The sequence below is a fragment of the Neomonachus schauinslandi genome, chromosome 3 (genome assembly GCF_002201575.2).
Source record: "Neomonachus schauinslandi chromosome 3, ASM220157v2, whole genome shotgun sequence".
In the NCBI taxonomy this organism is placed as follows: Eukaryota; Metazoa; Chordata; class Mammalia; order Carnivora; family Phocidae; genus Neomonachus; species Neomonachus schauinslandi.
The window spans coordinates 70369966-70392167 of record NC_058405.1 but is presented as its reverse complement, the minus strand read 5'-3'; the positions used below and the strand labels follow the sequence as shown (position 1 = coordinate 70392167).

The window sequence follows — 22202 nt, the reverse complement described above, 5'->3', positions numbered from 1 at the left end:
CCATACCCATTACACAACAACTCTACATTTCCCTTTTCCTCAGCCCTTGGTAACCACCCTTCTACTTTGTCTCTATGAATCTGACTACTCTATGTACCCCATGTAAGTGGCATCATATAGTATTTGTCTTTTTTTTTGAACTGGCTTATTTTACTTAGCATAATGTCCTCAAGGTTCATCCGTGTTGTAGCATGTGACAGCGTTTCCTTCCTTTTTATGGCTGAATGTTTATTATTGTTACTTTGACAGCCTTGGTCCGCCATGACGGACGGCAGGATGGCCGCCACTTTCATGGATGCTCCTTTGGTGTTCCACGTGGGCTCCCCTGCAGTGCCCTTTCTCCTCCAGGGCATCTGTCCTGCCTTCAGAATCCAAAGGGAGGCAAGACCTGCTCTGTACTTATCTTTGTATCCCCGAGGCACCTTGTGCAATGCTGCCCGCGGACAGTATTAGAAACTGCATTTTTCACTGATAGATTTTTCTCAGCTTTTAAAGCTTAGAAAGAAGTTCCATTTCGCTCAAGTATTTACCCTTTCTAGCACTTAATTTTATGCTTCTATTTTCAGTTTGCTTATACTTAATTTTTATTGTCCTTTCTGTTTACAGCTTGCACGTTAGACGTGTTTAGGAGCTGTCTTAGATTGCCACTAGGTGGCAATATTGGTTTTACGTTTAAAGACACGTAATTAAGCAACATCGTTAAGCAAACCCTTCTTTTCCAGCATTTAATTTCTGTGATAATAAATGGAGTCTAGACTAAAGCAATAAGGAAACTTCCCTTTAATTATAAGATAGTCTATTTTTCTTATTCTGAAGTTCTTTCCTAGGATGGAAGCCAACTGTGAATACTGAGGAAGTTATGACAAAACTTTAACACTTGGATTTAATTTGCACACAAGATCCAGTGTTTTGGTAGTTGAAATGGTCAGAAAGATTTTAGAGTCTGCAACTATACTTGATACTGGTTCATTTTTTTCTCTTTATAGAGTCTTTTTTTTTTTTTTTGGTATACATGTGATTAAAAGTCAAATTTTAAAGATCCAAAGATAGTTGACAGCTAATACAGGGTTTGCAGACAATCCTTGGGGCAGTATTGGTATACCCTGACCTAGAACTACGTGAAAATAGAGCAGTAATGTTAACTTCAGAGAATTAAATGCTGAGATGCACAAAACATGGGGGTGGGCCAAAGTCCCTTTGAGAGGCAGGTATGGCTCCCTACTTAAAATTTAACTAGAACTTGTTTTAAGGAATTGACATATCCTTGAGAAAGAATTGACAGCTCAATTATCAGCCATGGAAGCGGAGAAAGGGAGAATCTAAGGCAGAAGTTATCAGGGCATCCCCAGCACTGTGATGGGGAGCATGCTTGCTTCTTCGAGGAGGGGTCAGTCCCATGGTTTGGCAGGCGTGTGCTGTACCTCTAATTGAACAGGATGTCTGGGGCCCTCATGTCACTTGGGAACTGAACCATGAAGTGTTCAGGTTGCAATTTGGGTTTTCCCTGTAGATTTGCCCACCATGAGCATTCACAAAAGTTGCTTGCCAAGGGATGAATCAACAGTAAGTTTTATCATTTGAGTATTTATCTGATAGCCCAAAATATCTATTCCTCCCACACTACCAGATGTCTAGAACTGCTGTTTATTTATTCATTACCCTCGTCAGGTTGCACTTGACTACAAAATCTGCCAAAAATTAAGGTGCAAAAATTTAATGGTTTCTGTGATTATGCATCTGCTTCTAGCTGTTCTCTTTGCTTTGGCAAGTCATTACCTATGCTGGTTTTGCTGCAAAGTGCTAAAAAGCAGTCTTACTAAGAACACAAACATTTTTCAACCTTCCAAATGCGAATATAAAAACAGGAGCCTAAACTAACTTTCTGTCTGAAACTTAGTACTGTACCAGGAGTTGTGGCTGGAGTGGTGAAACTCTTTCCCTTGCTTCTAAAATAATTTGGGTCATTGTGAGTTGTCTTGTCCATCTCCAGATTTGAAGCTTATAAGGCACCTTATAACAGCTCTGTAGTTTGTAGTTATATGTTTCTTCTAATCAGTCAGCCAGCAGACTTTACCAAGTGCTCTTCTGTGTGCAGAGTACCATTCTTGATTGCTGGGGAGTGAAGGGATAGAAAGATCCTCTAGCTCTTTGAATTACTGATGAGGTAGATGGTAACTGCTTCATGATAGAAATGACTACTATATCGTTAGGTAGGTATTAGACGTCTGAGATAAGCATCTTAAAATATTTATCTAACAAATATTAATTGGACATCTGTGGTTATCTGAGGTACTTACGAATGTAAAAGGACATCTCTAGGCAATACCCAGGGCCCTTTAGAACAACGGTGCACATCTGAAACCATGGAAGAAGTAGAGCAATATGTAAAAAGCACACGTTAATAGAGTGCCCACTGCACATGTGAAGCCTGAGAGGGTAAGGAAGAGAGGGAAAATGAGCTGGAGGGCTGTCAGTCGAGAACATGGAAACCGGAACTAGAAGACAGAGACAAGTAGTCAGGAAGGGACGCCAGGTGGCAAGTGGGATTTTGGGAGCAGTTTGGGTGACGAGTAAGGATGTGTTTGCAGTGGGCTATGTACTGGTCTTTTTAGGTTGGAACGGATGGAAAGTAAAATCAGTGAGGTCAGTGAGATGGGGGATGTGATTGATGAGTGCGGGGTTTCTAAATGCAGATCTGTGGATATGAGAATACAGATTTTGAAGAAGTGCTATTTTTCTCCCTCAGTTTTTTTTTTTTTTTTCTCCCTGCATTACAGATGGAGGGGTAATGCAAAGTTACAAAGATTGGCTATTTAAAGAGGTGCACAAACAAAAGGCTGCGTGGAGGTGAGGCTGACAGAAACCCAGAAGGAGAGTTTGGGCAACAATCTCTTAATTAATCAGACACTTGAGTGTGTGTTTTTTCGAATGCCTATGTGCATAGCATCGGTGTGTCAGTTATGATTTGACTTCTGTTTTTTGAACCTAAGAAAATTCCTTCTTGAATGGATGTTTGTGTGGAAATACTTGTATATGTTTTTTGTTGTTGTTGTTATCTGGAGTGGGAGCAAACTGCTCGGCCTCTGGTGAAGACACTATCAGAGTGTCTTGTCCTTATGTTGTTGGTGGAGAGGCCATCCTCTGAGTGTCGTCTTCTCCCGGATGGGACCTGGATCCAGTAACCAAGGGGAACCGAGGCTGCGATCATTTTTACTGTAGCTTCAGAAGTATGCGGTATTAACACATGCCTAAAGTTACAGAAACCAGTATTCTCCAAAGGAATTTCAAAATAAGATTAAGCTGGAAACAATAAAGGAAAGATTATAAAAGCATCATGGTGCGTTTTTTTAGTAGGTTCTAGTAAAACAAAAATTCTGGCACCATTTTGAAGTGTGAGCTTCAACCAGAGTGCAGGGCAAGGGTCATGCTTGGTTGGGGAACAACTTTGAGTGAGGAAGTCAGCCCCTGTAGGAGTGAGTGTGTGTTTGGGGAGGGGGGGGGCTGACTTCACAGTGGAGGCAGGACCTGAGACAAATACGGGCAGAAACAGACAAATTATGGTTCTGTTTTTAAGGCAACCTGCAAATACAGAAAAGCAAGTTCAGATGTGGGATATTCTTATAAGAGTTTTTGGGGGGACGGGAGGGAGGGGATGTTGCCGCTGTATACATTACATTTGGCGGTTGTTGGATTACATTTTCTGCTTTGGGCCAAATGGAGCCGAACTACCTGCTTAGACACTTCCCCACTCTCCCCATCCCCAACTAAATAGCTTTTGAAAAGAACAGACACTTCCAATTTTATTGTCTTCTTTTGTGGTATGAACTTTATTTAAAACCTGGAAGAATCTCAACCTTAACAAATAAATGATGTTTTTTCCCTGTTCACAGAAAGTTTTGTAAATCGCTATTTGCTGGAGGAGAGTTAGTCTACAGACTTTGGTTCATTAGTTTAAAAAAAACCTTATTTCCATAAGATAAGCCAGAGCAAAACCTTTCATAGATCAGTGTGAAGAAGCTTTAGAAAAAAGATGGTTCTATGTTTCCTGTTTTTAGAAATTTTTTTTTATTGTCAAGGAGACAGCATGAGGCACTTCACTGAAAGGTTAGCTTTGACAGTGTGTCGCTGACTATCACTAAATTTCTCTTTTTAGGTGAGAGCAGTTGGATGCTTACTTACTTACTGAAGATTCATTTTTTGTAGTAACTGATAGGTGTTAAGACATCACATTAATTGTTTATTAAATTGGAGACTTGATTACATTGCTGTTGAGTAAGAATTTATTCATCCATCTATTCATTTAATAAATCCTTATTGAATATTTACTTTAAGCAAGGGCCTGGGCAAGATTGGCCCCAGGAGAAAACAGGACATTGGGACCCACATTACTTCCGAGGTGGTTGCTCAGCGATAATGAGTTCATCCCACTGTGGAGAAGGCCATGTTGTGAGCATTTGTCTCTTTTTGGCTGCCTAGCATTTGAACCCCTTCCCTGTCCTGGAGAACTGTCTCTGAGTGAGTCTGGTGGGAGCTGGGGCTTGGCCCAGTAAGAACGCCAGAGGCCAGGCGCCGGGTCTCCTCGGGTTCAGGGGGAGGCAGCCTGTGATGGAGTGTGGCCAGTCAGACGTTGCCACTGAGTGTCACTCAGGACTGAGTCTGGAGCTGGGGGCCCACAGAAGCCATTCACTTTAGAGTTCATTCTTTTGGTAGTGACATCCATACCCAGTGGCTAGAGGTGTACTGTGGGGACCAGCACATGCAGGTGTGCAGAGGAGGCAAGTGCTCCTTGGGGACGGGGTGCTAATGGTGGGTGATGCCCAGCAGGGTGGCCTCTTGCAGGTGAGTGGCGGTGCCCACCCTCCAGCAGGCTCATTCTAGTAGGGGACACACTGCACGTTGCTGCATGAAGCCACAGTGACGTCACACTCTGAGAACACAGGCAAGGAAGCACCCAGCCCTGCCCGGGAAGGTCAGCGAAGGCTTTGTTACGGCATTTGAACTGAGCCTTGAACAAATAGTGGACTTTGCCAGACTCCTGCCTGGAGCAACTCTGGGGACTCTCCTTGATGGAGGCAGTCATCGTGGGTCTCGCTGGTTATTAGGGGAAGGGTGAATACAAGGAAAGTGAGCCGCTCTGTGAGCCAGCGTGTGAGCTTATGTTGAGAGAGGTGAGTTGCAGGGACTAGTGAGACATCTGATATATGGGGCCAGGGTCTGGAGCAGAGACAGAGTTGGAAACTATGGCAGGATTCACAGCTGACTTTTTAAAGATTTTATTCAGGGAGGGTGGGGAGAGGAAGGGAAGGAGGGAGCAGGGGGTGGAGCAGAGGGAGAGGGACAAGCAGACTCCACGCTGAGCGCCAAGCCTGACGTAGGGCTCGATCTCAGGCCCCTGAGATCATGACCTGAGCCGAAACCAAGAGTCGGACGCTTAACTGAGCCACCCAGGTGCCCCCAGAGTGAGGATTCTGATGCAAGTATCTTGGCTCCAGAAATCGGATCCTTAAACACTGAACTGTTCTGCCTTTCATGAATGAATGAATGATTAGTTAAAACAGATTTATATGAGCTATAAAAATGTACTTAGTAATGCATTTCAAAGTAAAGAGTTAATAAAAACAAATTTTATAAATAATGAGGTAATAGCTTTCTCTTATTAGGAGAAGATAGTGATTAAGACAGGTATCTGGAAAAAATATATATATATTTTAAATACAGGCTCAGGTTCCTGGAAGATAACGTTATTATAGCAACACATGTATTCTACTGGTTCATAAATGAATACTGGATTTTTAAAGACTAGTAAATCTCTCTGATATGTGTTCCAAACAGCATATCAGACATCTTTATCATCATCCTCATAAGATATACCTCCTTCTTATGGGAGATATTATAACAATAAACAGATGTTAATTTTCATCATAATTCATGTGTTGGTCTAAAAGCTCGGTTCAATGGCTAAGACGTATATAACAGTTGGAATTTGGAAATGCAGTTGAACTGGAAACCGTCTTAAAACAGGATTCAGTCTTTCAGAGCCACTGCCTCATCCTGAACAAATGTCTTGGCTTTTGCTTTCAAATTTAGTACTTGGTCTGAATGATGAGACTGAATTAGACCATAAACTCATGTACTGCTAGGTTTATACTTTGAAGTAAGGGTATGGGCAAGTTATAAGTATTGGGAAACAGTCCATCGAGAAGGGAAAGGGCCAGTGGCATGAAGTTGAATTAGTTGAATTCTTTCCAGGCAGAGGCAGAAAGAGTCAAGTGATCCAAAACCAAATTTGCCTAATAATTAAAGTTATTTATGATATTTAAAATATTAATCTGTTTCCATCCATGTTCAAGTGTTGTCTCTTTCATTTATACTATTAAAATTTCTAGATATAAAATTTTCATGATTTTCCTTCCATATCAAGAATGACGGGCTATCTCCATTCGCAGAGCATCGTTAGAATGCTCAGCTGTGAAATCAAACCCCTTTGCCAAGTACAGGTGATGGATTTGTGGAAGAACCAGGGAACCAGTTAGAGTGTTGACTTTGAAGGTGGTTGTTGTTCATAATTGTTAAGTGGCCTTAAGTGTGAACATAGACTTGATACAATATGAGTTCAAAGGCAGTACTGACTGCATGTCCAGTAGGCTTTCTGACCTCAAAGTGCTTGTTAGGGGACCAGTAGATGCTGATGATGGAAGTAAAGATGGGGGTTCAGTGAGATAAACAGAGTTGACATAAAAGTTTAGATGACTGTTCAACTTTTTCATTTTCTTTCCTTTTTCTGTCATTTGCCCACAGTAGGCCCTTTGTATTTTTAGCCCGTCTATGTTTGCCTCTGTTATGGCATTATCTCATTATTGATAGAATTTTGCCTTACCTTTTAGGTTTGAAATAGTAGTATTGTTGGGTGAATAGGATTTAAATTTAATTTAAATTGACAACAGACAGAGCTATATGCATGGGTGACTTTACTATAGCTTTTATTCCAAATGGCACTGTTGATATAACATTTTCTTATTTTCTTTCCCTTTGATATTTCATTTGAAAACTCTCTCAGTCTTCCATCCAATTACATATTTGAAAACTTGCATTGCATATAAAAGTGCTGTAAGCTGGGTATGGCAGCTGTAAGGAGGTCTAAATCTTGTGGTGGTGTTATTTGTAACATACAAATAGATAGAGCATTAATTATTACAATTCCAAGTAGTAAAAACTGAGATAAGATCATTTAATAGAAAATTTTATTGTAACCTTTTAAATTACTGTATCTGAGAGGTGCTAATACGTATGAACATATGTGCATGTGTATTCACATAGAATATATCTATGTATACATGTATATAAATACACATACACACACAACTATATATGTGTATATATAAAAAACAGGAATAAAAGCTCTTGGGCCTTTTTGAGGATTAGCAGATGAAAATTTATTTATAATTGAAATGACCTTGGGTTAATCAAGAGTTTCTGAATGTCAGGGTAGGCATATTTTTGAGACCAAGGTATTCACACACCTTTGGAGACCGTTATAAACACAGCCCATTAATTTTTGAAATGTTTCTATTTGGAGGTAGGCAGGTACAGAAAACTTGATTGCCATTTTTGTGTTCACTGACCGAAGCAGATATGAAACCAGGCATATGACTTAGTAAACAAAAAGGAATGGTGATAGGGATGATTATAATTCACTAGTAATGCATAGAGTTTATTTTTGACTAGAATTTCACTCCTTTGTGCTAAGACTTTGCCTTCTTACTTTTATTGTCATGACAGATTATTCATAAGCCTGTCTTTGCATCCTTGCCGGGAAGGTGCCCTCACAGCCTTCCTGTGATACCTGCTGACATCACTATATACTTCCTGTAACCAGGAAGGATAGGACTTGTATGGAAGAAGAATTCTGAGGTGTATTCATTTTTCCTCAAGAAACTTTTAAAACTAAACTACCTTTTAGCTACATTAAAGGATTTTAAAAGCATAGATGTAATACTTTGGTTCTCTTGACACAAATATTTTCATTTTTCTGGTTCTTTTCCAGTCTCTGTTCATGTATGAATTTGTTTTACATATTTGGAATCATGTCTGTTTTCCCATTTAACATAAAGACAGTTCCATGGTTACAAAGTCTTCATTATTATACTTTCAATTGCTACACAATAGGTCATTCTTCTTCTTCTTCTTCTTCTTCCTTCTTCCTTCTTCTTCCTTCTTCTTCCTTCTTCTTTCTTCTTTCTTCTTTTTTTAAGTAGTCTCCATGCCCAGCACCCAGCATGGACCCTAACACAGGGCTTGAATTCGCAACCCTGAGATCAAGACCTGAGCTGTGATCAAGAGTCGGATGCTCAATGGACTGAGCCAGGAGCCCCTACCTATTTTCTTATAAAACCTTTTAAAGTATTTGCTATGTTCTTTTCTAACTAGTTCATATTAGCATGCCATAATTATTTGAAAGTTTTATACAACTATTAATATTATTAGTTTTCTTCACACATGATTTTTGTTTTTACATAATCCCTCATGAATATATGCGTATCTGTGTATATATATATATATATATATATAAGATATATATATAGCCATTTCTTCAAAGTCAGTGAAAATTACTGCATAATTCATAATCAACAGCAGGAAAGCCCAAATTGTATTGAGTATACTGAGTAGCTGTTAATTCAGCCTTTCAGCTGTTTTTTTCTCTATGTCATGTCATATTGCTAGTCTGATTTAACCTTTGATTACTATTATGGCATTTCATATTTATACATGAAAGTTAAAATAAATGTTATATAAAATAAAGAAATGAGACTTTGGTAGTTCCAAAGATTTATATTGAAAACCATTCTCCTGAAATAATGAACTTATATGAACTTAAAGGCTGGTATGGAATCTACATTAGTGTAGTAATAGTGCAAATATTTAGGCACTTATTCTCAATGTCTTTTGTTTGCAACAGTTACCAAGAAATTGAATAAAACACAGAATACACTAAAGTTTGTTGGGAGGGTGGTATTCAAGCATATTATAATATATCTGACTTAGGGCTTGTAATAACATGAAATATATTGAATAGTGTTTTACTTCAAAGCTAACATTCATAGCCTTAAACATATTAATCTCTTTCTTTCTCTGTGTATATGTATGCATATTTATTTAACCATAGGTGTATCTTATTTCTGAATCTTAGTTCCTCCTATGTTTATAAATTTTCAAAGTCTATTATTACTCTCATTGTCTGAGTACCTAAAGGTTATATTTCTAGTATTTAGACCCCAAACTCTTTATTACCATGGTGTTTTAGTTTTTTAAGGGCACTTAAATTTTTTTCTTTTACATGAGATAAATTGGATATTATATACACCCTCTTGTTTAGCTGACGTATTTTCCGTCTGCTACCTGTGGTATGTATAGTGAAAGCTGTTTCTATGCCTCTCTGTTATCCCTGACTGCTTCTGGGCTTTTCCCTTCTGGTCACCTTTGCAAATCTGCAAATTTCAGGTCAGCTCCTAGTATCACTGAAGACCTTTCTTGGAGTCTTCAGCACTATTCCATGCGTAGGTGATAAAGAGGTTAAGTGGATTCAGCCAACATCTCTCATTTCTAATAACTCCTGAGGAGAAGAAAAAAGAGAGTAGAAGAGTAAAATGTCAGGTTTCCAAAAATACCTGCATTTAAAAATTGAGTTTTTTTTTTTAAATTGGGATGATCATATTGTATTTTTATTTATTTCTCCTCTTTGATAATGTTTCTTTAGGAACTTCCCAGAGTCCTTCTTCTTCATCAGCTGTCTAAGCAGGAAGGTGCATGGACCATACTTCCATTGTTACCACAGTATGTTTAATTTGAAATGTGTAAATTTTGACATTTCTACCTGAATACTCCTATGCTCCCTACTTTTCTTAGTAAGAGTCAATAAGTAAAGTAAATTTGAACTCTGTTTTTTATGACTACTACATTACCCAACTTTCTTGATTCTTTTAATTATGAATGGCTTCTGTTTTTAAATATGTTGCTTTCTTAAATGCTAAAATGTTGATAGATTTGATACTTACATTTGGAAATTATTTACCTTCTGGACCGGTGTTGTTATGGAGAGAATTAACTTTAAGAACTCTAGCTGTTTTATAAACCATTAGTATCTGGCTTTCCCATAAGCTGAAACTATACATCGAAGAAAAATGTAGGGGAAAAATCTAGATTTCTTGCCATTTTATATGTCTTTCATTTCTTTCTTATTAGTTTTAAACCTTATTATAAACTCATTTTATAGAAGTGATTACTATAACCTATTTCTCTTTGTCAGCTTTTCTGTAACATATAGCAGAAATTCATCATGGATTTTCTTCTGTGAAGAGGAGACAAGAATACAAATTCCAGAACTCTTAGAAACACTCAGAAGATATGACCCATCAAAGGTGAATATAATTTTAATATCGGTATTTATCTACTAGAGGATCTTAAAAGAAGATTTAATTTTGATTAAGAAGTTTTCTAAACTAATAAAAACACTTAATTTAAAATTAAAAAGAATGAAATAATAGTTGAATATCTAGAAGTAATGCTAAAATAATTCTTTTTGAGGTTTTTATAGCTTTTGGAGGGATAGAACTTATAGTGAACCATTTTTAAATGACAAAATCTATTTATATGTGTGAGCAGTTTCAGAGAGTTAAAAAGCTATAACCCAGAGTTAAGAAATAAGTTTAAATTGCTTATTTCTCTTTGTCAACAATGACCACATATTATTTTAGATGAGAAGTATTTCTTGGTTGCCAATTCTGTATCAAGTGCTATGATAGCAGGGGCTAGGACAGACAGACAAGGATCTTGATGACGTGGTTGATACAGAGTGGCAGGAGAAAACAGACCATTAAGGAAACAATGAAAAGTGAAAGGTCTTATAGTAAGGGAAACATAGGGTGCTATCAGAAGCACTTGGCAGGGCATCATCAAACTTAATCTCTGAGGGTCAGAACAGGAGGTGACCTTTAATCTGAGTCCTATAGGATGAGTAAGAGTTAATAGGAGAGAAAGAGAGTATTTTAAGCAGAGGGAACAAAATCTGAGAAGGTCTGGAAGTAAGAAGGGATGCTTCTTGTGTTAGAAATCTAATGCTAAAAAAAAGTCCAGTGTTACTTTCTGTATCCTTATCTTTCATATTTTCAGATTTTATTTTGGGCAGATATAATATAGCAGTTGGATCTTGTTTATTTCTAAGTCCCTAGCACTGAGCAGAGTTTTTAACACTTAATACGTGGTTAATGAGTATTTGTGAATGACTGATTAACTCTGTAATGTCCGCTTTCCTGCTGGGCTACGTCGTGTCTCAGGAGGATGCCTTGGAGATATGTCGAGAGTAATCAGGCTGTTCATTTCTCTTGGAGAAGCCCGGGTTATACCCAGATCACCACATGGAATCCTTTAAACTTAGAATAAGTAGAATTGGGCCCTTTCAGGTACCACTGGACACCTGGCCCACCCCTATTCTGGTCCCACTCCAGAACTAAATCATGTTTAATGAGAATGTGGGGAAGGACAGGTGGTTCTGGGTGCCTGCTTGGTTTATTGATGTGGACGAATAATGTTGGGCAACAGTGATCATCCTCAAACACTGGAAAGTTTGTTAGCTTAACAAAGCCACTGGTTTCGATGTTCTTTAAAAACCGCAGGAGTCCATTATGATTTCTCTTTATGCTTTTGCTTTCTGGAAAGATACAGATATAATTGAATGAGAAGGTTTTTAGGTTAAAAAGAAAAATCCTTCAAAGGAGAGAAGAATTATAAATGTGTCTTATCCTGTCTTTTCAGATGATGCTAACCAGCATCTATATACTTTGGCCATGTTTTGTGTAAAACATTTGGTAGGCTGTTATGTTTCCTTTTGACTTGAGAAAAACTCCCAAATCCTTTTTAGAATGTAGGAGTTTTAATCTCCTCCTAGTGTTCATTTCACCTGGAGATTATTTTTCCATTATCCATAGCTCTAATTCTTTGCAGAAGATGGTGACTCACTGTGCTTTTTAATGAAAATTGGAATGATAAATTTAAAAGTTCAAAACAAGTTCATGAAAAGCAAGTATAGAACAGAGGTAAAATGAGATGTTTTCCCCCTCTTTTCTGAACTCAACCTTTAAAAAAAAATCTAGGATGCTTTATTTCTTTTGAAACTAGCATTAGGAAATAAAGATTACATAATGTTCAAGTTAGCTCAAACCAGTGTGCTTTTTTTCCCCTACCATTTGAAATTTTAGAAAAAAAGCAAAACTGGCTCTGATAATGATACAAATAAACTATATTAAAATAATAATTATGTAGCGTGTTAGAGCATCAGTCTTTTTTTTTTTGGATTCTGAGATGTTTTTCCCCTTCAATATCTTTCTGTCATTCTTACGCAAATTTACAATTATACAATATTTTAAATGGAGAATTTAAATCTTTATTAAAGTAATTAATCTTTGTTAAATTGCCTTTCTAGGTGATTTCTATAAGTTTCCATATCTTGCTGGAGTCTTTCTTTTTTTCCTACTGTATGCTTTTAATATGAGTGTGCATTTGCTGAAATGTCTTGATTTTTTTTTTAATAGAAGTGAAGCACGGGTTCTCGTAAAGAGTAATTCTAAGATACTAATAGAACATTGTCTGAATTGTTATTTTACAGTTTATCTTTATAATTGTCTTTACTGTAAAACTATTAAGAAAATTGTTAAGCAGGATGGGGGAGTGCCTCTTTCCACAGATTCTGTATAAATTCTCCCTTAGTTTATATAGTAACCCCTCCCCCCAGTATTGGGAAACAATCTTATATACTCGGTCATAGCTGGACACTGCCATTAGGAGTTAAAACATAGAAACATGGGGCGCCTGGGTGGCTCAGTTGGTTAAGCGACTGCCTTCGGCTCAGGTCATGATCCTGGAGTCCTGGGATCGAGTCCCACATCAGCTCCCTGCTCAGCGGGGGGTCTGCTTCCCCCTCTGCCCTCTTCCCTCTTCCCTCTCGTGCTCTCTGTCTCTCATTCTCTCTCTCTCAAATAAATAAATAAAATCTTTAAAAAAACAAAAACAAAAAACATAGAAACATGTTCTGCATAAAGTTATGTTTGCAGCAGGAAATTGTAACAGTGAAGGATTAGTGAGAAAGGTACTGAAAATCTCCTGAATTACTTTATTTTCTTTAAACAAACTATATTGACATGGTATGTTAAATGTGATGATTTTTGTATTGGGTAATGTTTAGCAGTTTGAGAAAGTCCTATGTCATTGATTTTTTTAAAAAGATCTTGAATTTCTATCTTAAGCCAAAGCCATTTACCTTATAATTATCCCTCTTGCCCAGTGATGATTTAAAATATCCATAAAATGTCAAGAAAATCGTGATGTAGCTGTATAAGCCAAGCACACAGTTATGTTAATGGGTTGCCCATGTGTTGACCAAAACCAGGGGTCTGGGAGGTATTTGGGACACAACCACAAGCAGAAGAGATAATCTGGTGTCCCTCCTGTTTTTGTTTTCTGATAAGGAGCAGGGAGTGAGGTGGGGTTGGTTGGATAACAGAGAAAATATGCAAAATGTTTAGCATTTAGGGTGCTTGATTTAAATTAGTTTCTCTAACAGGGTGGTTGCCATTTGAAGCTCTCCTGGGCTTGCTCCATTCATTTAACAAAAACTAGTGAGCACTTATTACATGTTAGGTCTTCTGGTGGGGATATAGCAGTGAGCACAATGGACGGTTTCCCTGCCAAGGAGGGGGGTATTCTTGTGGCAGGGGAGATAGGCAAGGAGCAAAAATGCAAACAATGTGTCCGATGGTAGTAAGAGCTACGGAGAACAAGAAAGCAGAATGAGAGTGATAAGGGACAGATTGGGGGTGGGCTTACTATTCTATATAGGGTATCAGGTCACTTTTGAGCAGAGTATGAAGGAACCAAGGGAATGAGCCATATGCTCCCTGCTCCTGTACCAAACTCCCTACTGCATCCCCCCACTTGTCTAATCGGAACCTCAAATTCAACATACGCCAAACTTGAGTTTTTAATGCCTCTCCCATCTTCAGTCTTCCTCATCTCAGAAATGGCATCATGGTCTATCCATTGGCTCATATAAAAAAACCTAGGACTCGTGACTGATTCCTCCCTTTCCCTTAACTCTGTGTTGGCATATCCCATTGAGACTACCTCCAAAATACATCTTCTTCCATCCTCTCTCCCTATTTAATACTGCCACTCTGGTCCAGGCTACCATCATCTCTTGCCTTGACAATTATTAGAGTCTCCTTGCTGGTCTCTTGGTTTCTACTCTTGCCATCCTAATAATCTAGCCTCTTGGTAATTCAGATCATACCACTCACCTGTTCAAAAACTGCCCCCACAGCTAAGATAGCTTCACTAGATTCAGCATTTTAGGCTGGCAGGGATTTTCTTCTATCACTGTAAAGATGTTGTTCCATTGTCTTTTACATTCTGTTGTTTCCATTGAAAATTCAACTGTATGTCTTGTTTTAGTTCCTTTAAGAGAAATGTGTACACACCCATCTCCCCTGAAGCTACTTTTAAGATTTTCTCAAACTTTGGTCTTTTCAACCAACATATGACTCTGTGGGGTTTCCTCAGTACTTTATTGGTGTTTATAGAGCTTCTTGAATCTATGGTTTGATGACTTTTGTTAGTTTTAGAAGAATCTAAGCCTCTATTTCTTCAAATGTTGATTCAGTTCCATTCTCTTTCCCCTCCTATTCTGGCCTTTCAGTTTTATGTGTTTTAGACCTCACTATTTCTCATATTGCTTTTATTCTCTTTTTCTGTATTTTCTTCCTTTGTTTTCTTTTTTGTGCATCAAACTGGATGTTTTTTACTGACTTACTACCTTCCAGGTCACTAATCCATCCTTCTCTTGTGTCTAATATCCTCTTGGATTCCGAACTTTGGTTATTGCATTGATCAGTTTTAGAATTTCCACCTGACTTTTATTATTCTAGCTCTTTGGTAAAATTCTTCATCTTTTCATCTATTTCCTTAAAGATATGAATAATACTTATTTCTTTTTTTATAACTGCAGCATTTGACTTATCTGTGCATCTCTATTTCTCATTTTTCTCTTTGTTTTTGTTCTGGTGCTATTTCTTGGCATGCCTGGTAATTTTTCACTAAATGCCAGATATTTTATGTGAAAAATCAAAGAGGCTGTGGATGATATCCCTACATATAGGAGCATTTAATATTCTTCTGGGTTGTAGACGTTGTTTGGGTAGGTCTATTTACAGACCCCTTTCTCCCAGCAGACCCTGTACCTGGGCCTTGGGCTCCCCAACACCACTGCTGAAGCCTTCGGTCAGCACTTAGCCTCTCTACTGCTGCTTTCCACTTGGTTCTTGGTTCTTTTCTTGTTTTCTTTTTCTTTCCTTCTTTCTTTTTCTTTTTTTTCCTTCAGTGTAGGAGTTGAAGGGAAATCATATTCAGAATTTGGGGCTCATTTTTCTGGATCCTCTTAAATCTCTACCTTCTGGGCAGCCTCAAGCTCCAACCCCTCTCTCGGTCCAGGAAGGCTGCAGAGTCCCATCTTCTCCAGCATTCATACTTGTTCTCAGCAGGAGAGCAGGTCTGATCCAGGCTATTCTGTTGTGGCCGGAAGTGGAGGTCTTCCACTGCACTTGGGGTAAAGTCTGCGTTGCTTTCCACTGGGTTGTCTCCTGCCTGTCTCTTTCATACCCTCTCCCCATACCTGGCATATTCTAGCACACTGGACTTCCTTTTTTATCAAATGTATCAAGGCTTGTTCTCACCTTGGGACTTTGTAGTAACAGCCTTGATGGCTCTTCCCCAGATTTGTGCATAGCTGGCCCCTTGGTATTATTTACTCTCAGTTCAGTTATTAGCTCATGAGAGCTTTCTCTCTCTTTGCAGGGGAAGTCCCCAGGTGCTCTGTTTTATTTTCATCCTAGCACATTGCAGTCACCATCTGACCCTACTGTATTTACTTATTTTCTCTTTTCCCACTATTGTGTAAGCTGCGTTCCCACTTGGTGTGGAATAAATGTCAAATGTTAATTGATAACAATAATAAATGTTAATCGAGTGAGTGAATAAATGAATAAAATAGGCACTAATTCTGGAAAGAATTTTTCAGATTCTTCTTTGCAAACCTCAGTAGGGCATAAAGGAACACAGTTTTCTTTGCCTTATTAGTATTTTGATACGGAATTTTCTGTAAAATACCACTTTTATGTGTTTATGGCATAATGATGACTAACATTTTGTTCATCCTGTTGATATACTAAATTATTCTCTTTGTAAAGATTATGCCATGTTCATTATCATAGAACATTAATTATGTTTTTATTAAAATTCTTTAGAAACTAATAATCTATGCTAATTCTCTATCACCCAGAATATTTAATTAACTAGAATTAATGATATGACTTTGTTTTTGGTCTTATATGGCTTTTTAAGAAAGTGTCATTTATTTTTAGTTTTTATTTTTTTGGATGTACATTTGAAATACGTTTTACTTTTATTTTTTTTATTTAAATTCAGTTAATTAACATATAGTGTATTATTAGTTTCAGAGGTAGTGTTCAGTGATTCATCAGTTGTATATAATACCCAGTGCTCATTACATCATGTGCCCTCCTTAATGCCCATCACTCAGTTACCCCATCCCCTACCCCCTTCCCCTCCAGTAACCCTCAGTTTGTTTCCTAGAGTTAAGAGTCTCTTATGGTTTGTCTCCCTCTCTGACGACTTCCCATTCAGTTTTCCCTCCCTTCCCCTTTGTTCTCTGCACTATTTCTTATATTCCACATATGAATGAGATCATATGATAATTGTCTTTCTCTGATTGACTTATTTCACTTAGCATAAATACCCTCTAGTTCCATCCAGGTTGTTGCAAATGGTAAAGAATTTCATTCTTTTTTTGATGGCTGTGTAATGTTCCATTGTATATATATACCACATCTTCTTTATAAGAAAATGACATTTTATATCTTTATTTAACAGGAATGGTTTTTAGGAAAAGCATTACATGATGAAGAATCTACAATAATTCACCATTATGCCTTTTCTGAAAATCCTACAATTTTTAAATATCCAGACTTTGCTGCTGGCTGGGCCCTTAGTATTCCACTTGTAAACAAGTAAGAATTTATTAGACTTTGTGCATGTGTGTGTGTGTGTATGTGTGCGTGTGCACGCGCGGATCAACTTTTATTTTACTGAGTACTATGATTTATAGATCTCAGGTGAGTTTTGCAGTGGGAGGCAGCGTGTGGTGGAGTGGGAAGGCCTGGAACAGGAGCCGGTACCTGAGGGTCTTGCTTCTCCTCTGTCATGTACTGGTCCCCAGACTGATTACTCATCTGTTTTCTGTTTTCTCCTCCTCACCTGCAAAATAAGGTGAGCCCAAGGGAGGGCGCATAAGTGCCCTGAGAACTCTATATCCACAAGTGTTATTACTATTATTAATAGATCTAGTTAACTATAGGTATGACTTTGATCGTCAGTAAGAAAACGAATCTGTAACATGCCCAGGGGTGGGAGTTGATGACAGATTATGTTCATGGGTATACACGTTTAAACAGGGGCCAGGCAGGAGGGACAGTTACCAGAGGCTCTGTAGACAGTCGTACCTAGCTATTTGCGCGTATAATTGCCGTAATGCTTTTCTCAATGTGAAAAGTAAAGATAATTAAGTCGCAATTGAGGAGAAATAGGATTGTTGACAGGCTCTTAATTTGAATGCCTCAGATTAATTATGATGTGTTTTTGTTCTTTAGGGAATAGAAAGTTGATAAAGCAGTTGTGGCCTTTCTATCTTCAAAGATGGAAGGGTGTCTGTTATTTCTTACATCAGGTTTGCTGTTTCTAGGGTTTTGAGTCTCGGAGAGCTTTTTAGTCCATTGCAGTCATACCAGGTTAGTAGTAGCTTGTCATTTGTGGCTGGCCAACACTTACTAACCACTCCACTGACGTTTGAAAGTTTTTACAGTGTGAGACCCTCCTTCCCAATGTAGAATCCAGAAAAGGACACCACCACCACCTCCATGTTATATAGCCTTCCTTCCTACTAGACAGCAGCTACGTGAGCTAGGCTCCATTAGGTTGATGCGCTGTGGAAAATCTGTTTTGGGAACTGAGTTATATGGAGAAGGAGACAATGAGACAATGCATGGTGGTCCTTTTGGCTTGAGAGGTCATGATAGAGGAGGGGTCAGGTGGAGGCTAGCAGCTGAGACGGTAGCTTCTTGATGTCGCAGCTTCCTGATGGTGGCAGAGGCCACAGCTCCTCGGCTACCTGTTTCTGTAGTATCAATCTGGAGGTTGTTCTTGGAATCTCAGCCTAGAGTCTCTTTATTCAGACTTTCCAGTAATTCTGTGAGCCATCTGTATGCACTAATAAGTGTACTTTGTGCTTAAACTGGCCAGAGTGGATTCTCTTATCTCCAACTAAAATGTGTGACCCATTGACCCGTCCTGAGAATACCAGGCAAGGATGCCCTGCCCCCAGCCTGTGCCAGACATGCCTAGGAGGGCCCACACATTTTCCCTGCTCTGTTCTTGGACAGGTTGGGCAGGCGGGGAGGGGGAGCGAGAAGAGAGAGTTGTCATTCCCTTCTCAAACTGCACTGCCTGGCTCTGCTCTCTGCAGAAGTGAGGGGAAGATAATTCTGTTTCAGCAGTCCTGGGTCGTCTTTATTTTCATATGAATTAAGCTTGGGTTTGCTGTAGCTTGAAGACCGGGAGCCTCCGTGACATCTTTTCCCACTGTATCCAGCAGCCTGGTGGTCGGGCCCGTCTGGCTACCTGTGTTTAGTCTGGACTCTCCAGAGCCATGAGCGGCACATCCCAGCCCCAGAGCTGTTCCTTGTGCCTTCCAGATTCTTCGTCCTGGTGATGGCCTTCCTCCCCTCTGTCCTCACTCTCTGTCCTTAGCTTCATAGCCTGGCATTACATGGCCTGACTCCTCCACACGAGTTCCGGTGGCTGTGGCTTCTCTGACTTGGGGGTTAGAAGCTCTTCCTAAGTCTGTTTGTCTTCCGTTTCCTGGAGAGCCAAGTCCCTTGAGAGAGGGACAAGCACAGCTATAACTTGTGCTATGCAGTACTCTGAGCACAGGTGCTACCTTCTTCCCCCCCAAGGCTAAAGAGAAACCCATGGACCTGCAAAGATCTTGTACAGCAAGCCTGGAATATAACCATCTCTCTGAAGCCAGTACAATGCCCTTCTCCATCCTTCCCTCCCGATCCAGGAGGCCACTCATCCAGGAGACAAATCCTGTAGTTTAGAGTTTCACTTCTTTCCATCCCCCATCTGGCAAGGACCTTGGGGGCCCCTTGATGCTGGATTCAATTCACCTTTTACTGAGTTAGGTGTAATAAGGAACTTAATTATTGCTTTCCTTTTATTTATTTATTTTTATTTATTTTTATTATGTTAGTCACCATACATTACATCATTAGTTTTTTTCTTTTTTTAATTTATTTTTTTAAATTTTTTATTGTTATGTTAATCACCATACATTACATCATTAGTTTTTGATGTAGTGTTCCATGATTCGTTGTTTGCATATAACACCCAGTGCTCCATGCAGTATGTACCCTCTTTAATACCCATCACCAGGCTAACCCATCCCCCCACCCTCCTCCCCTCTAGAACCCTCAGTTTGTTTCTCAGAGTCCGTAGTCTCTCATGGTTCGTCTCCCCCTCCGATTTCCCCCCCTTCATTTTCCCCTTCCTGCTATCTTCTTCTTCCTTTTTTTTTTTTTTAACATATAATGGATTATTTGTTTCAGAGGTACAGGTCTGTGATTCAACAGTCTTACACAATTCACAGCACTCACCATAGCACATACCCTCCCCAATGTCTATCACCCAGCCACCCCATCCCTCCCACCCCCCACCAGTCCAGCAACCCTCAGTTTGTTTCCTGAGATTAAGAATTCCTCATATCAGTGAGGTCATGTCATACATGTCTTTCTCTGATTGACTTATTTCGCTCAGCATAATACCCTCCAGTTCTATCCATGTCGTTGCAAATGGCAAGATTTCATTCCTTTTGATGGCTGCATAATATTCCATTGTATATATATACCACATCTTCTTTATCCATTCATCTGTCGATGTACATCTTGGCTCTTTCCACAGTTTGGCTATTGTGGACATTGCTGCTATAAACATCAGGGTGCATGTACCCCTTCGGATCCCTACATTTGTATCTTTGGGGTAAATACCCAGTAGTGCAATTGCTGGGTATGTATGGTGGCTCTATTTTCAACTTTTTGAGAAACCTCCATACTGTTTTCCAGAGCGGCTGCACCAGCTTTATTGCTTTCCTTTTGACTAACTTTTAAACCGGGTGGATAGAAGTAATCCATGTTGAACACATCTTTGGCTCCTCGGACCTTCTTAAAGGACGATTTAGCCCAACTCATTGCTTGGCATGCAGGCAGTTCTGTTCTACAAAACCTGTTCTATAAAACCTCTTGGGTCTGTAAATTCTGCCCTCTGGCTTCACTGCTTATAAGCTGGAGAGGCAGTCCGAGTCCTGGCAGGTTCTCTTGGCTCTGGCTCATGCTCATCTTCTGACTACCACATGCTCACCATGCGGCTAACTCCCAGGGGCTTTGTGAACTGGGGCTGCAGGCTCTGCACTAGCCAAGACACACGTCTTCTCAAGGGGAGACTGTGTTACAGACAGCTTGGCGCCCTGTAGAGGTAGTTGTACCCGCACATGTCTGTCGTCTTTACGAAGTCATTGAAAACATCTGTTGACAAGTGCTGCTTACTCCCTTTCTTGTCAAGCTGAGGAATATTTTCTGCTGAGATGTGGGAGAGGCCGGAGGGCCTCATGTCACTGCAGTAGGGTATGGAAGGGACCGCATAAGGGAATTGGGGCCAAAAGACTAATCTTCCATACAAGTTACAAAAATTTCCAGCAGTTGCCCTGTAACTCGGGCATGATCGAGGAATAAGGCGCCAGTTAACCTTCTGCATTCAGTGTCATCTGCTTCCATAACACTGAACGATTGCCAACACACTGCACAATGTTTGTAGTTAATTAATATCCATGGTCTTCTCTGGCTCTCCTCCCTTTCCCTTCCAGCAAAAACAAAACAGAATGAAAATGTAGGCTCCCCCAGAGTACCAAATTCAAAATTCCAGTTACCTGATACCATACTTCCTTTTTCTTGTGATGCAGACAAGTAATCCAACAAACAAAATAATGTAACCCATCTAGCATAGCAACTATGGTATGGCCAAGATCTATTTAAAAATGGTTTTCTCATAGGAGATTCTATACATTCTTCAAGAAACTGGTATTATACTTAGAACTAAAGGAGGCATAAAGTATCAATTAGCCCCACTGGCTGCAAAATTGGATCTTTCCAGTTGGTTTTCCCAGTTCCAAAGCTAATGTGCTATTTCTTCCTATTATAGTTATAACTAATATGGTTGTAATTAACTATATTAGTTAGCATGCTGGATTAAGGAAATATTATTACTGTAATTGGAAGGTGAAGTCTGTGTTGGTTGATGCATCCTACTGTTATTGAGGATGCTGGTTCTCTCTCTCATGCTTAGTGCACAGCCTCCTGAGACCACATACAGCAGCAGTTCATCCTAAATCTGGGTTCTTCTTGTGATTCAAGGCAAAAAAGGCTACATGTTTCTGTTTGTTTATGTTCTGTTGTTTATGTTCAGCAGTGGAGAACCTCTCTAACCACTGAAATGTAAGTGCTTATCTTCAATCTCTAGTTGGATCTTGTCTGATTGAAGTTGGTTGGGTCAACTTCAGGCATGTACCAGCTCCTGGACTATTAACAGTTGCTGGGAATTTCAGTGCTTTGGTTGGGATCAAATGAATTCTGACCCTGGAGCCCAGTTATTGGGCTCAGTAACTAGAAGTCTCTTAGGAAGAAGGAAGGGGAAGTTCTGTATTGTGTAGGCAGTCTACCACACAAACTACAGGAGTGGGGATTCCCTCTGCCTCCTTTCCTTGATTTTATGGCCCACTCAGTAGGTAGGTCAACTGTTTATAGTTACTTACGTATTTCTCCTGCTCAGGTCATCAGAAAAACTGGTTACTTAAAAACATTTCACGACACACACTTTTTTAGACTATTTCCCACCGAAAACATTATTTGCCCTAGCAATCCTACATTAGTGAGTTTTGATTTAACACTGCCTAACATTTCCCGGTGATCCATCTG

At 39.3% G+C, this 22202-nt stretch overlaps 1 protein-coding gene across 1 annotated transcript in view; it reads left to right on the top strand.

Annotated features, from left to right (window-relative positions):
* The window catches only part of B3GLCT (beta 3-glucosyltransferase), a 99372-nt gene that overhangs the window by 14825 nt on the left and 62345 nt on the right, over nt 1-22202 (top strand). The window contains exons 5-7 of the mRNA XM_044913600.1: nt 9755-9831; nt 10304-10415; nt 16993-17129. Of these exons, the coding sequence (XP_044769535.1) occupies nt 9755-9831; nt 10304-10415; nt 16993-17129 (326 nt within the window). The remainder of the gene's footprint in view (nt 1-9754; nt 9832-10303; nt 10416-16992; nt 17130-22202) is intronic.